Consider the following 13,112-nt stretch of genomic DNA (forward strand, 5'->3'; position numbering starts at 1 on the left):
ATTGATGCTGAGATATCTTCGAGATTGCCAACCCCATTTTACGGCATTTTGTGCTGCATTTTAGTGTATAAAATAACGTTATAGGCGAATGGAAACGGTCACGTAATAACGACAGCGACGCACCGACGTGCGCGTGACGTAGGGTATGGTGAGACGTAAATTTCAATACCAGAACCAAGCTCCTATCACTCTTGGTTCCGAAGATACCTTCGAGATTAGCTCCCCCTTAGTAGCTATATGGGAGCGCGTTTTGTGTACGAAATGTCGCGAATTTGCGCGTACTTTGACGCTGTTGAAACCAGTCAAAAACTATCATCCCGCACACCCCAAGGGGTGCATCTTGAAGGGTTTAGCGTCCCCTACATGGAAAAATTGGTCCCAGCCTGATCACGTGTAGGGATGCTGAGATATCTTCGAGATTGCCAACCCCATTTTACGGCATTTTGTGCTGCATTTTAGTGTATAAAATAACGTTATAGGCGAATGGAAACGGTCACGTAATAACGACAGCGACGCACCGACGTGCGCGTGACGTAGGGTATGGTGAGACGTAAATTTCAATACCAGAACCAAGCTCCTATCACTCTTGGTTCCGAAGATACCTTCGAGATTAGCTCCCCCTTAGTAGCTATATGGGAGCGCGTTTTGTGTACGAAATGTCGCGAATTTGCGCGTACTTTGACGCTGTTGAAACCAGTCAAAAACTATCATCCCGCACACCCCAAGGGGTGCATCTTGAAGGGTTTAGCGTCCCCTACATGGAAAAATTGGTCCCAGCCTGATCACGTGTAGGTGCAGTGGCTGTATTGGAGACTGAACTTGGTTTCCCTGCAGTGGCTGTATTAGAGGCTGTACTTGGTGTCCCTGTAGTGGCTTTTTTATAGGCTGTACTTGGTGTCCCTGTAGTGGTATTATTATAGGCTGTACTTGGTGTCCCTATAGTAGCTGTATTAGAGGCTGTACTTGGTGTCCCTGTAGTGGCTGTATTAGAGGCTGTACTTGGTGTCCCTGTAGTGGCTGTATTATAGGCTGTACTTGGTGTCCCTGTAGTGGCTGTATTAGAGGCTGTACTTGGTGTCCCTGTAGTGGCTGTATTAGGGGCTGTACTTGGTGTTTCTGTAGTGGCTTTAGTGGAAACTGTACTTGGTGTCCATGTAGTGGCTGTATTAGAGGCTGTACTTTGTGACCCTGTAGTGGCTGTAAAGGAGACAGCACTTAAAGTCCCTGTAATGGCTGTATTAGAGGCTGTACTTAGTGTCCCTGTAATGGCTGTATTAGAGGCTGTACTTGATGTCCCTGTAGTGGTTGTATTAGAGGCTGTACTTGGTGTCCCTGAAGTGGCTGTATAGGAGACTGTACTTGTTGTCCCTGTAGAGGCTGTATTAGAGGCTGTACTTGGTGTTCCTGTAGTGGCTGTAAAAAAGGCTGTACCTAGTGTCCCTGTAGAGGCTGTATTAGAGGCTGTACTTGGTGTTCCTGTAGTGTCTGTAAAAGAGACTGTACCTAGTGTCCCTGTAGAGGCTGTTTTATAAGCTGAACTTGGTGTCCCTGTAGTGGCTGTATTGGAGTCTGAACTAGGTGTCCCTGTAGTAGCTGTATTATAGGCTTTACTTGGTATCCCTGTAGTCTCTGTTTTATAGGCTGTACTTGGTGTCCCTGTAGTTGCTTTATAGGACACTGTTTTTGGTGTCCCTGTAATGGCTGCATTAGAGGCTGCACTTAGTCTCCCTGTAGTGTCTGTATTAGAGGCTGTACTTGGTGTTCCTGTAGTGGCTGTATTGGAGACTGAACTTGGTTTCCCTGCAGTGGCTGTATTAGAGGCTGTACTTGGTGTCCCTGTAGTGACTTTTTTATAAGCTGTATTTGGTGTCCCTTTAGTGGTTTTATTATAGGCTGTACTTGGTGTCCCTCTAGTAGCTGTATTAGAGGCTGTACTTGGTGTCCCTGTAGTGGCTGTATTAGAGGCTGTACTTGGTGTTTCTGTATTGGCTGTATAATAGGCTGTACTTGGTGTCCCTGTAGTGGCTGTATTAGAGGCTGTACTTGGTGTCCCTGTAGTGGCTGTATTAGGGGCTGTACTTGGTGTTCCTGTAGTGGTTTTAGCGGAAACTGTACTTGGTGTCCATGTAGTGGCTGTATTAGAGGCTGTACTTGGTATCCCTGTAGTGGCTGTATAGGAGACTGTACCTAGTGTCCCTGTAGTGGCTGTATTAGAGGCTGAACTTGGTGTCACTGTATTGGCTGTATTAGATGTTGGACTTGGTGTCCCTGCAATGGCTGTATTAGAGGCTGTACTTGGTGTCCCTGTAGAGGCTGTATTAGAGGCTGTACTTGGTGTCCCTGTAGAGGCTTTTTTATAGGCTGTAGTTGGTGTCCCTGTAGTGTGTTTATAATTGGCTGTACTTGGTGTCCCTGTAGTGGCTGTATTAGAGGCTGTACTTGGTGTTCCTGTAGTGGCTGTAAAAGAGACTGTACCTAGTGTCCCTGTAGAGGCTGTATTAGAGGCTGTACTTGGTGTTCCTGTAGTGGCTGTAAAAGAGACTGTACCTAGTGTCCCTGTAGTGGCTGTTTTATAGGCTGTTCTTGGTGTCGCTGTAGTGGCTGTATTAGAGAATTTACTTGGTGTCCCTGTAGTGGCTGTATTAGAGGCTGTACTTGGTGTCCCTGTAGTGGCTGTATTAAAGGCTGTACTTGGTGTCCCTGTTGTGGCTGTAAAGGAGACAGTACTTAGTGTCCCTGTAGTGGCTGTATTAGAGGCTGTACTTGGTGTCCCTGTAGTGGCTGTATTGGAGGCTGTACTTGGTGTTCCTGTAGTGGCTTTAGTGGAAACTGTACTTGGTGTCCATGTAGTGGCTGTATTAGATGCTGTACTTGGTGTCCCTGTAGTGGCTGTATAGGAGACTGTATCTAGTGTCCCTGTAGTGGCTGTATTAGAGTCTGTACTTGGTGTCACTGTATTGGCTGTATTAGATGCTGTACTTGGTGTCCCTGTTGTGGCTGTATTAGAGGCTGTTCTTGGTGTCCCTGAAGTGGCTTTCTTAGAGGCAGTACTTGGTGTCCTTGTAGTGGCTGTTTTATAGGCTGTACTTGGTGTCCCTGCAGTGGTTGTATTAGAGTCTCTACTTGGTGTCCCTGTAGTGGCTGTATTAGAGGCTGCACTTGGTGTCCCTGTAGTGGCTGTTTTAGAGGCTGTACTTGGTGTCCCTGTAGTGGCTGTATTAGAGGCTGTACTTGGTGTCCCTGTAGTTGCTGTTTTAGAGGCTGTACTTGGTGTCCCTGTAGTGGCTGTATTGGAGGCTGTACTTGGTGTTCCTGTAGTGGCTTTAGTGGAAACTGTACTTGGTGTCCATGTAGTGGCTGTATTAGATGCTGTACTTGGTGTCACTGTAGTGGCTGTATAGGACACTGTATCTAGTGTCCCTGTAGTTGCTGTATTAGAGGCTGCATTTGATGTCCCTGTAGGGGCTGTTTTATAAGCTGTACTTGGTGTCCCTGTAGTGGCTGTATTAGAGGCTGTACTTGGTGTCCCTGTAGTGGCTGTATTAAAGGATGTACTTGGTGTTCCTGTAGTGGCTGTATTGGAGACTGAACTTGGTGTCCCTGCAGTGGCTGTATAAGAGGCTGTACTTGGTGTCCCTGTAATGGCTGTATTAGAGGCTTTACTTGGTGTCCCTGTAGTGGCTTTAGTGGAGACTGTGCTTGGTTTTACTGTAGTGGATGTATTCGAGGCTGTACTTGGTGTTCCTGTAGTGGCTTTAGTGGAAACTGTACTCGGTGTCCATGTAGTGGCTGTATTAGAGGCTGTACTTGGTGTCCCTGTAATGGCAGTATAGGAGAGTGTATCTAGTGTCCCTGTAGTGGCTGTATTAGAGGCTGTACTTGGTGTCACTGTAGTGGATGTATAATATGCTGTACCTTGTGCCCCTGTAGTGGCTTTAGTGGAGGCTGTACTTGGTGTCCCTGTAGTGGCTTTAGTGGAGACTGTTCTTGATGTCCCTGTAGTGGCTGTATTCGAGGCTGTACTTGGTGTCCCTGTATTGGCTTTAGAGAAGACTTTACTTGGTGTCCCTGTAGTGGTTGTATTAGACACTGTACTTGGTGTCCCTGTAGTGGCTGTATAGGAGACTGTACTTGGTGTCCCTGTTGTGGCTGTATTAGAGGCTGTTATTGGTGTCCCTGTAATGGCTGTATTAGAGGCTGTACTTGATGTCTCTGTAGTGGTTGTATTAGAGGCTGTACTTCGTGTCCCTGTAGTGGCTGTATAGGAGACTGTACTTGGTGTCCCTGTAATGGCTGTATTAGAGGCTGTACTTGGTGTTCCAGTAGTGGCTGTATTAGAGGCTGTACTTAGTGTCCCTGTAATGGCTGTATTAGAGGCTGTACTTGATGTCCCTGTAGTGGTTGTATTAGAGGCTGTACTTGATGTCCCTGAAGTGGCTGTATAGTAGACTGTACTTGTTGTCCCTGTAGAGGCTGTATTAGAGGCTGTACTTGGTGTTCCTGTAGTGTCTTTAAAAGATACTGTACCTAGTGTCCCTGTAGAGGCTGTTTTATAAGCTGAACTTGGTGTCCCTGTAGTGGCTGTATTGGAGTCTGAACTTGGTGTCCCTGTAGTAGCTGTATTATAGGCTTTACTTGGTATCCCTGTAGTCTCTGTTTTATAGGCTGTACTTGGTGTCCCTGTAGTGGCTTTATAGGACACTGTTTTTGGTGTCCCTGTAATGGCTGCATTAGAGGCTGCACTTAGTGTCCCTGTAGTGGCTGTATTGGAGGCTGTACTTGGTGTTCCTGTAGTGGCTGTATTGGAGACTGAACTTGATTTCCCTGCAGTGGCTGTATTAGAGGCTGTACTTGGTGTCCCTGTAGTGACTTTTTTATAAGCTGTACTTGGTGTCCCTTTAGTGGTTTTATTATAGGCTGTACTTGGTGTCCCTCTAGTAGCTGTATTAGAGGCTGTACTTGGTGTCCCTGTAGTGGCTGTATTAGAGGCTGTACTTGGTGTCCCTGTAGTGGCTGTATAATAGGCTGTACTTGGTGTCCCTGTAGTGGCTGTATTAGAGGCTGTACTTGGTGTCCCTGTAGTGGCTGTATTAGAGGCTGTACTTGGTGTTCCTGTAGTGGCTTTAGTGGAAACTGTACTTGGTGTCCATGTAGTGGCTGTATTAGAGGCTGTACTTGGTATCCCTGTAGTGGCTGTATAGGAGACTGTACCTAGTGTCCCTGTAGTGGCTGTATTAGAGGCTGAACTTGGTGTCACTGTATTGGCTGTATTAGATGCTGAACTTGGGGTCCCTGTTGTGGCTGTATTAGAGGCTGTTCTTGGTGTCTCTGAAGTGGCTTTTTTAGAGGCAGTACTTGGTGTCCTTGTAGTGGCTGTTGTATAGGCTGTACTTGATGTCCCTGCAGTGGTTGTATTAGAGTCTCTACTTGGTGTCCCTATAGTGGCTGTATTAGAGGCTGCACTTGGTGTCCCTGTAGTGGCTGTTTTATAGGCTGTACTTGGTGTCCCTGTAGTGGTTCTATTAGAGGCTGATCTTGGTGTCCCTGAAGTGGCTGTATACGAGACTGTACTTGGTGTCCCTGTAGTGCCTGTATTAGAGGCTGTACTTGGTGTCCCTGTAGTGGCTGTATAGGAAACTGTACTTGGTGTCTCTGTAGTGGCTATATTAGAGGCTGTACTTGGTGTCCCTGTAGTGGCTGTAAAGGAGACTGTACTTTGTGTCCCTGTAATGGCTGTATTAGAGGCTATACTTAGTGTCCCTGTAATGGATGTATTAGAGGCTGTACTTGATGTCCCTGTAGTGGTTGTATAAGAGGCTGTTCTTGGTGTCCCTGAAGTGGCTGTATAGGAGACTGTACTTGGTGTCCCTATAGAGGCTGTATTAGAGGCTGTACTTGGTGTTCCTGTAGTGGCTGTAAAAGAGACTGTACCAAGTGTCCCTGTAGAGGCTGTATTAGAGGCTGTACTTGATGTTCCTGTAGTGGCTGTAAAAGAGACTGTACCTAGTGTCCCTGTAGAGGCTGTAATAAAGGCTGTACTTGGTGTCCCTGTAGTGGCTGTATTGGAGTCTGAACTTGGTGTCCCTGTAGTGGCTGTATCATAGGCTTTACTTGGTATCCCTGTAGTCTCTGTTTTATAGGCTGTACTTGGTGTCCATGTAGTGGCTGTATTAGAGGCTGTACTTGGTGTCCCTGTAGTGGCTGTATAGGAGACTGTATCTAGTTTCTCTGTAGTGGCTGTATTAGAGTCTGTACTTGGTGTCACTGTATTGGCTGTATTAGATGCTGAACTTGGGGTCCCTGTTGTGGCTGTATTAGAGACTGTTCTTGGTGTCCCTGAAGTGGCTTTTTTAGAAGCTGTACTTGGTGTCCCTGTAGTGGCAGTATTAGAGGCTGTACTTGGTGTCCCTGTTGTGGCTGTATTAGAGGCTGTACTTGGTGTCCATGTAGTGGCTGTATTAGAGGCTGTACTTCGTGTCCCTGTAGTGGCTGTATAGGATACTGTACTTGGTGTCCCTGTAGTGGCTGTATTAGAGGCTATACTTGGTGTCCCTGTACCTGCTGTATTATAGGCTATATTTGGTGTCCCTGCAGTGTTTGTATTAGAGACTTTACTTGGTGTCCCTGTTGTGGCTGTATTAAAGACTGCACTTGGTGTCCCTGTAGTGGCTGCATTTGAGGCTGTACTTGGTGTCCCTGTAGTGGCTGTATTAGAGGCTGTACTTGGTGTCCTGGTAGTGGCTGTATAGGAGACTGTACTTGGTGTCCCTGTTGTGGCTGTATTAGAGGCTGTTATTGGTGTCCCTGTTATGGCTGTATTAGAGGCTGTACTTGATGTCCCTGTAGTGGTTGTATTAGAGGCTGTACTTGGTGTCCCTGAAGTGGCTGTATGGGAGACTATACTTGGTGTCCCTGTAATGGCTGTATTAGAGGCTGTACTTGGTGTTTCTGTAGTGGCTGTATTAGAGGCTGAACTTGGTGTCCCTGTAGTGGCTGCATTAGAGGCTGTACTTGGTGTCCCAATAGTGGATGTTATATAGTCTGTACTTGGTGTCCCTGTAGTGGTTATATTATAGGCTGTACTTGGTGTCCCTGTATTGGCTGTTTCAGAGTCTGTACATGGTGTCCCTGTAGTGGCTGTTTTATAGGCTGTACTTGGTGTCCCTATAGTTGCTGTAGTAAAGGGTGTACTTGGTGTCCCTGTAGTGGCTGTTTTATCGGCTGTAGATGGTGTCCCTGTAGTGGCTGTATTAGAGGCTGTACCTTTTTTCTCTGTAGTGAATGTTGTATAGGCTGTACTTGGTGTCCCTGTAGTGGCTGCATAAGACGCTGTACTTGGTGTCGCTATAGTGGCTGCATTAGAGGCTGTACTTGGTATCCCTGCAGTGGCTGTTTTAGAGGCTGTACTTGGTGTCCCTGTAGTGGCTGTATTAGAGGCTGTACTTGGTGTCCTGGTAGTGGCTGTATAGGAGATTGTACTTGGTGTCCCTGTTGTGGCAATAGTGGACACTGCACTTGGTGTCCCTATAATGGCTGTTTTAGAGGCTGTACTTGGTGTCCCTGTTGTGGCTGTATTAGAGGCTGTACTTGGTGTCCCTGAATTGCCTGTATAGGAGACTGTACTTGGTATCCCTGTAGTGGCTGTATTAGAGGCTGTACTTAGTTTCCCTGTAGTGGCTGTATTGGAGACTGTACTTTTTGTTTCTGTAGTGGTTGTATTAGAGGCTGTACTTGGTGTCCCTGTAGTGGCTGTAAAGGAGACTGTACTTAGTGTCCCTGTAATTGCTGTATTAGAGGCTGTACTTAGTGTCCCTGTAATGGCTGTATTTGAGGGTGTTCCTGTAGTGGCTGTAAAAGAGACTGTACCTAGTGTCCCTGTAGTGGCTGTTTTAGAGGCTGTACTTGGTGTTCCTGTAGTGGCAATAGTGGATACTGTACTTTGTGTCCCTGTAGTGGCTGTATTAGAGTCTGTACTTGGTGTCCCTGTAGTGGCAATAGTGGACACTGAACTTGGTGTCCCTGTAGTGGCTGTATTGGAGTCTGAACTTGGTGTCCCTGTAGTGGTTGTATTATAGGCTTTACTTGGTATCCCTGTAGTCTCTGTTTTATAGGCTGTACTTGGTGTCCCTGTTGTGGCTTTATAGGGCACTGTTTTTGGTGTCCCTGTAATGGCTGCATTAGAGGCTGCACTTAGTGTCCCTGTAGTGGCTGTATTGGAGGCTGTACTTGGTGTTCCTGTAGTGGCTGTATTGGAGACTGAACTTGGTGTCCCTGCAGTGGCTGTATTAGAGGCTGTACTTGGTGTCCCTGTGGTGGCTTTTTTATAGGCTGTACTTGGTGTCCCTGTAGTGGCTTTATTATTGGCTGTACTCGGTGTCCCTGTAGTAGCTGTATTAGAGGCTGTACTTGGTGTCCCTGTAGTGGCTGTTTTAGAGGCTGTACTTGGTGTCCCTGTAGTGGCTGTATAATAGGCTGTACTTGGTGTCCCTGTATTGGCTGTATTAGATGCTGTACTTGGTGTCCCTGTAGTGGCTGTATTGGAGGCTGTACTTGGTGTTCCTGTAGTGGCTTTAGTGGAAACTGTACTTGGTGTCCATGTAGTGGCTGTATTAGAGGCTGTACTTGGTATTCCTGTAGTGGCTGTATAGGAGACTGTACCTAGTGTCCCTGTAGTGGCTGTATTAGAGGCTAAACTTGGTGTCACTGTATTGGCTGTATTAGATGCTGTACTTGGTGTTCCTGTAGTGCCTGTATTGGAAACTGAACTTGGTGTCCCTGCAGTGGCTGTATTAGAAACTGAACTTGGTGTCCCTGAAGTGGCTTTTTTATAGGCTGTACTTGGTGTCCCTTTAGTGTCTTTATTATAGGCTGTACTTGGTGTCCCTGTAGTGGCTGTATTAGAGGATGTACTTGGTGTTCCTGTAGTGGCTGTATTGGAGACTGAACTTGGTGTCCCTGCAGTGGCTGTTTTATAGGCTGTACTTGGTGTTCCTGTAGTGGCTGTATTGGAGACTGAACTTGGTGTCCCTGCAGTGGCTGTATTAGAGGCTGTACTTGGTGTCCCTGTAGTGGCTGTATTAGAGGCTGTACTTGGTGTCCCTGTAGTGGCTTTAGTGGAGACTGTGCTTGGTGTTCCTGTAGTGGCTGTATTGGAGGCTGTACTTGGTGTTCCTGTAGTGGCTTTAGTGGAAACTGTACTTGGTGTCCATGTAGTGGCTGTATTAGAGGCTGTACTTGGTGTCCCTGTAGTGGCTGTATAGGAGACTGTATCTAGTGTCCCTGTAGTGGCTGTATTAGAGGCTGTACCTGGTGTCACTGTATTGACTGTATTAGATGCTGTACTTGGTGTCCCTGTTGTGGCTGTATTAGAGGCTGTTCTTGGTGTCCCTAAAGTGGCTTTTTTAGAGGCTGTACTTGGTGTCCCTGTAGTGGCTGTATTAGAGGCTGTACTTGGTGTCCCTGTAGTGGCTGTATTAGAGGCTGTACTTGGTGTCCCTGTAGTGGCTGCATTAGAGGCTGTACTTGGTGTCCCTGTAGTGGCTTGAGTGGAGACTGTACTTGGTGTCCCTGTAGTGGCTGTATTAGAGGCTGTACTTGGTGTGTCTGAAGTGGCTGTATTAAAGGCTGTACTTGGTGTCCCTGTAGTGGCTGTATTAGAGGCTGTACTTGGTGTCCCTGTAGTGGCTGTATTAGAGGCTGTACTTGGTGTCCCTGTAGTGGCTGTATTAGAGGCTGTACTTGGTGTCCATGTAGTGGCTGCATTAGAGACTGTACTTGGTGTCCCTGTAGTGGCTGTATTAGAGGCTGTATTTTGTGTCCCTGCAGTGGTTGTATTAGAGGCTGTACTTGATGTCCTTGTAGTGGCTGTATAGGAGACTGTATCTAGTGTTTCTGTAGTGGCTGCATTAGAGTCTGTACTTGATGTCACTGTATTGGCTGTATTAGAGGCTGTTCTTGGTGTCCCTGAAGTGGCTTTTTTAGAGGCAGTACTTGGTGTCCCTGTAGTGGCAGTATTAGAGGCTGTACTTGGTGTCCCTGAAGTGGCTGCATTAGAGGCTGTACTTGGTGTCCCTGTAGTGGCTGTATTAGAGGCTGTATTTGTTGTCCCTGCATTGGTTGTATTAGAGACTTTACTTGGTGTCCCTGTAGTGGCTGTATTAGAGGCTGCACTTGGTGTCCCTGTAGTGGCTGCATTTGAGGCTGTACTTGGTGTCCCTGTAGTGGCTGTATTAGGGGCTGTACTTGATGTCCATGTAGTTGCTTTAGCGGAGACTGTACTTGGTGTCCCTGTAGTGGCTGTATTCGAGGCTGTACTTGGTGTCCCTGTAGTGGCTTTAATGGAAACTGTACTTCGTGTCCCTGTAGTGGATGTATTAGACACTGTACTTGGTGTCCCTGTAGTGGCTTTAGTGGAGACTGTACTTGGTTTCCCTTTAGTTGCTGTATTGGAGGCTGTACTTTGTGTTCCTGTAGTTGCTTTAGTGTAGACTGTACTTGGTGTCCCTGTAGTGGCTGTATTAGAGGCTGTATTTTGTGTCCCTGCAGTGGTTGTATTAGAGACTTTACTTGGTTTGCCTGTAGTGGCTGTATTAAAGGCTGCACTTGGTGTCCCTGCAGTGGCTGCTTTTGAGGCTGTACTTGGTGTCCCTGTAGTGGCTGTATTAGGGGCTGTACTTGATATCCCTGTAGTTGCTTTAGCGGAGACTGTACTTGGTGTCCCTGTAGTGGCTGTATTAGAGGCTGTACTTGGTGTCCCTGTAGTGGTTTTAGTGGAGACGGTACTTGGTGTCCCTGTAGTGGCTTTAGTGGAGACTGTACTTCGTGTCCCTGTAGTGGATGTATAAGATGCTGTACCTTGTGTCCCTGTAGTGGCTTTAGTGGAGGCTGTACTTGGTGTCCCTGTAGTGGCTTTAGTGGAGACTGTTCTTGATGTCCCTGTAGTGGCTGTATTCGAGGCTGTACTTGGTGTCCCTGTATTGGTTTTAGTGGAGACTGTACTTGGAGTCCCTGTAGTGGTTGTATTAGACACTGTACTTGGTGTCCCTGTAGTGGCTTTATTGGAGACTGTACTTGGTGTCCCTGTAGTGGCTGTATTAATGGCTGTACTGTGTGTTCCTGTAGTGGCTTTAGTGTAGACTGTACTTGGTTTCCCTGTAGTCGCTGTAATAGAGACTGTACTTGGTGTTCTTGTAGTGGCTGTATTAGAGGCTGAACTTAGTGTCCCTGTAGTGGTTGAATTAAAGGCTTTATTTGGTGTCTCAATAGTGGCTGTATTAGAGGCTGTACCTGGTGTCCCTGTAGTGGCTGTATTAGAGGGTGTACTTGGTGTCACTGTAGTGGCTTTAGTGGAGACTGTGCTTGGTGTCCCTGTAGTGGCTTTAGTGGAGACGGTACTTGGTGTCTCTGTAGTGGCTGTATACGATACTGTACTTGGTGTCCCTGTAGTGGCTGTATAGGAGACTGTACTTGGTGTCCATGTAGTGGATGTATTAGAGGCTGGACTTGGTGTCCCTGTAGTGGCTGTATTAGAGGCTGTACTTGGTGTCCCTGTAGTGGCTTTAGTGGAGGCTGTACTTCGTGTCTCTGTAGTGGCTGTAATAGAGGCTGTTCTTGATGTCCCTGTAGTGGCTGTATTAGAGGCTGTACTTGGTGTTCCTGTAGTGGCTGTATAGAAAACTGTACTTGTTGTCCTTGTAGTGGCTTTAGTGGAGAATGTACTTGGTGTCCCTGTATTGTCTTTAGTGGAGACTGTACTTGGTGTCCATTTAGTGGCTGTATTAGAGGCTGTACTTGGTGTCTCTGTGGTGGCTGTATTAGAGGCTGTACTTGGTGTCCCTGTAGTGGCTGTATTAGAGGCTGTTCTTGGTGTCCCTGTAGTGGCTTTAGTGGAGACTTTACTTGGTGTTCCTGTAGTGGCTTTAGTGGAGACTGTACGTGTTGTCTCTGTAGATGCTGTATAGGAGACTGTACTTGGTGTCCCTGTAGTGGCGGTATAGGAGACTGAACTTGGTATCCCTGTAGTGGCTGTATTAGAGGCTGTACTTGGTGTCCCTGTAGTGGCTGTATAGGAGACTTTGCTTTGTGTCCCTGTATTGGCTGTATTAGAGGTTGTACTTGGTGTCTCTGTAGTGGCTGTATTAGAGGCAGTACTTGGTGTCCCTGTAGTGAATGAGGTTGAGGCTGTACTCTGTTTTGTGATAGTTGAAGAGACTGCTGTACTCGGTGTTATGATTGTTGTCGAGGCGGCTGTACTCGGTGTAGTTAATGTTGTAGAGGATGCTGTCCTCGGTGTAGTTAATATTTTAGAGGCGCCTGTACTCGGTATAGTTAATGTTGTAGAGGCGGATGTACTCGGTGTAGTGACTGTTGTGGAGGCGGATGTACTCGGTTTAGTTAATGTTGAAGAGGCGGATGTACGCGGTGTCGTTAATGTTGAAAAGGTGTATGTACTCGGTGTAGTTAAGTTTGTATAGGCAGCTGTTCTCGGTGTAGTGACTGTAGTAGAGTTGCCTGTACTCGGCGGTGTAGTTAATGTAGTAGACTTGCCTGTTCTACGTGTAGTGACTGTATAAGATTTGCCTGTACTCGGTGTAGTGACTCTAGAAGAGTTGCCTGTACTCGGTGCGGTGACTATTGTTGAGACCTCATCTAATGTTTCGGTAAATGCTTTAGAGCTTGAGCTTGTTGTAGGGTTTGGACTTGATGTTGATGTATTGGTTTGAATGGCTTCCATTGTCATGATTAGAAAAAATATTGCGGTGCATAATGTCCTTGTTTGTCCCGTCATTTTGCTTCTGCAAAAGAAATTAATTTCTTTGAAATTTACTAGAAAACGAGAAACTTTATTTTATGGATATTGTTTTGTTCTTACTTTTATTGAGAAATGTCTGATTACATTAAGAACATTTTTGCAGTTGTCTCATGATTATTATGCAAGATTCTTGTTAAAGACATTGTAAAAAGATATTTTTTTGGTTAACCATTTGTGTTTACCTTCAAAACGTCTAACGCATTTTAGTTGTTTATCAGTGTCTTGAATATTGCAAATATGATAAAGAACCCACATGTATAGCAGTTCATCCATAATGATATATATATACAGTTAATTGTCA

General features: G+C 46.3%; 1 protein-coding gene across 1 annotated transcript; it reads right to left on the reverse strand.

Annotated features, from left to right (window-relative positions):
* Positions 1–3,292: 3,292 nt before the first annotated feature.
* LOC128240960 (sialidase-like) lies at positions 3,293–12,739 on the reverse strand (the record flags this gene model as incomplete). Its single annotated transcript, XM_052957948.1, has 9 exons — positions 12,547–12,739; positions 10,739–11,160; positions 10,380–10,539; positions 10,027–10,224; positions 7,444–7,911; positions 7,007–7,173; positions 5,212–5,326; positions 3,664–3,816; positions 3,293–3,429 (listed from the first exon to the last, which is right to left on the reverse strand). Coding segments are annotated over exons 1-9 (2,013 nt in total), but the record flags the coding sequence as incomplete, so codon positions are not given.
* Positions 12,740–13,112: the final 373 nt, after the last annotated feature.

The sequence above is a fragment of the Mya arenaria genome, chromosome 7 (assembly GCF_026914265.1).
Source record: "Mya arenaria isolate MELC-2E11 chromosome 7, ASM2691426v1".
NCBI classification, from domain to species: domain Eukaryota; kingdom Metazoa; phylum Mollusca; class Bivalvia; order Myida; family Myidae; genus Mya; species Mya arenaria.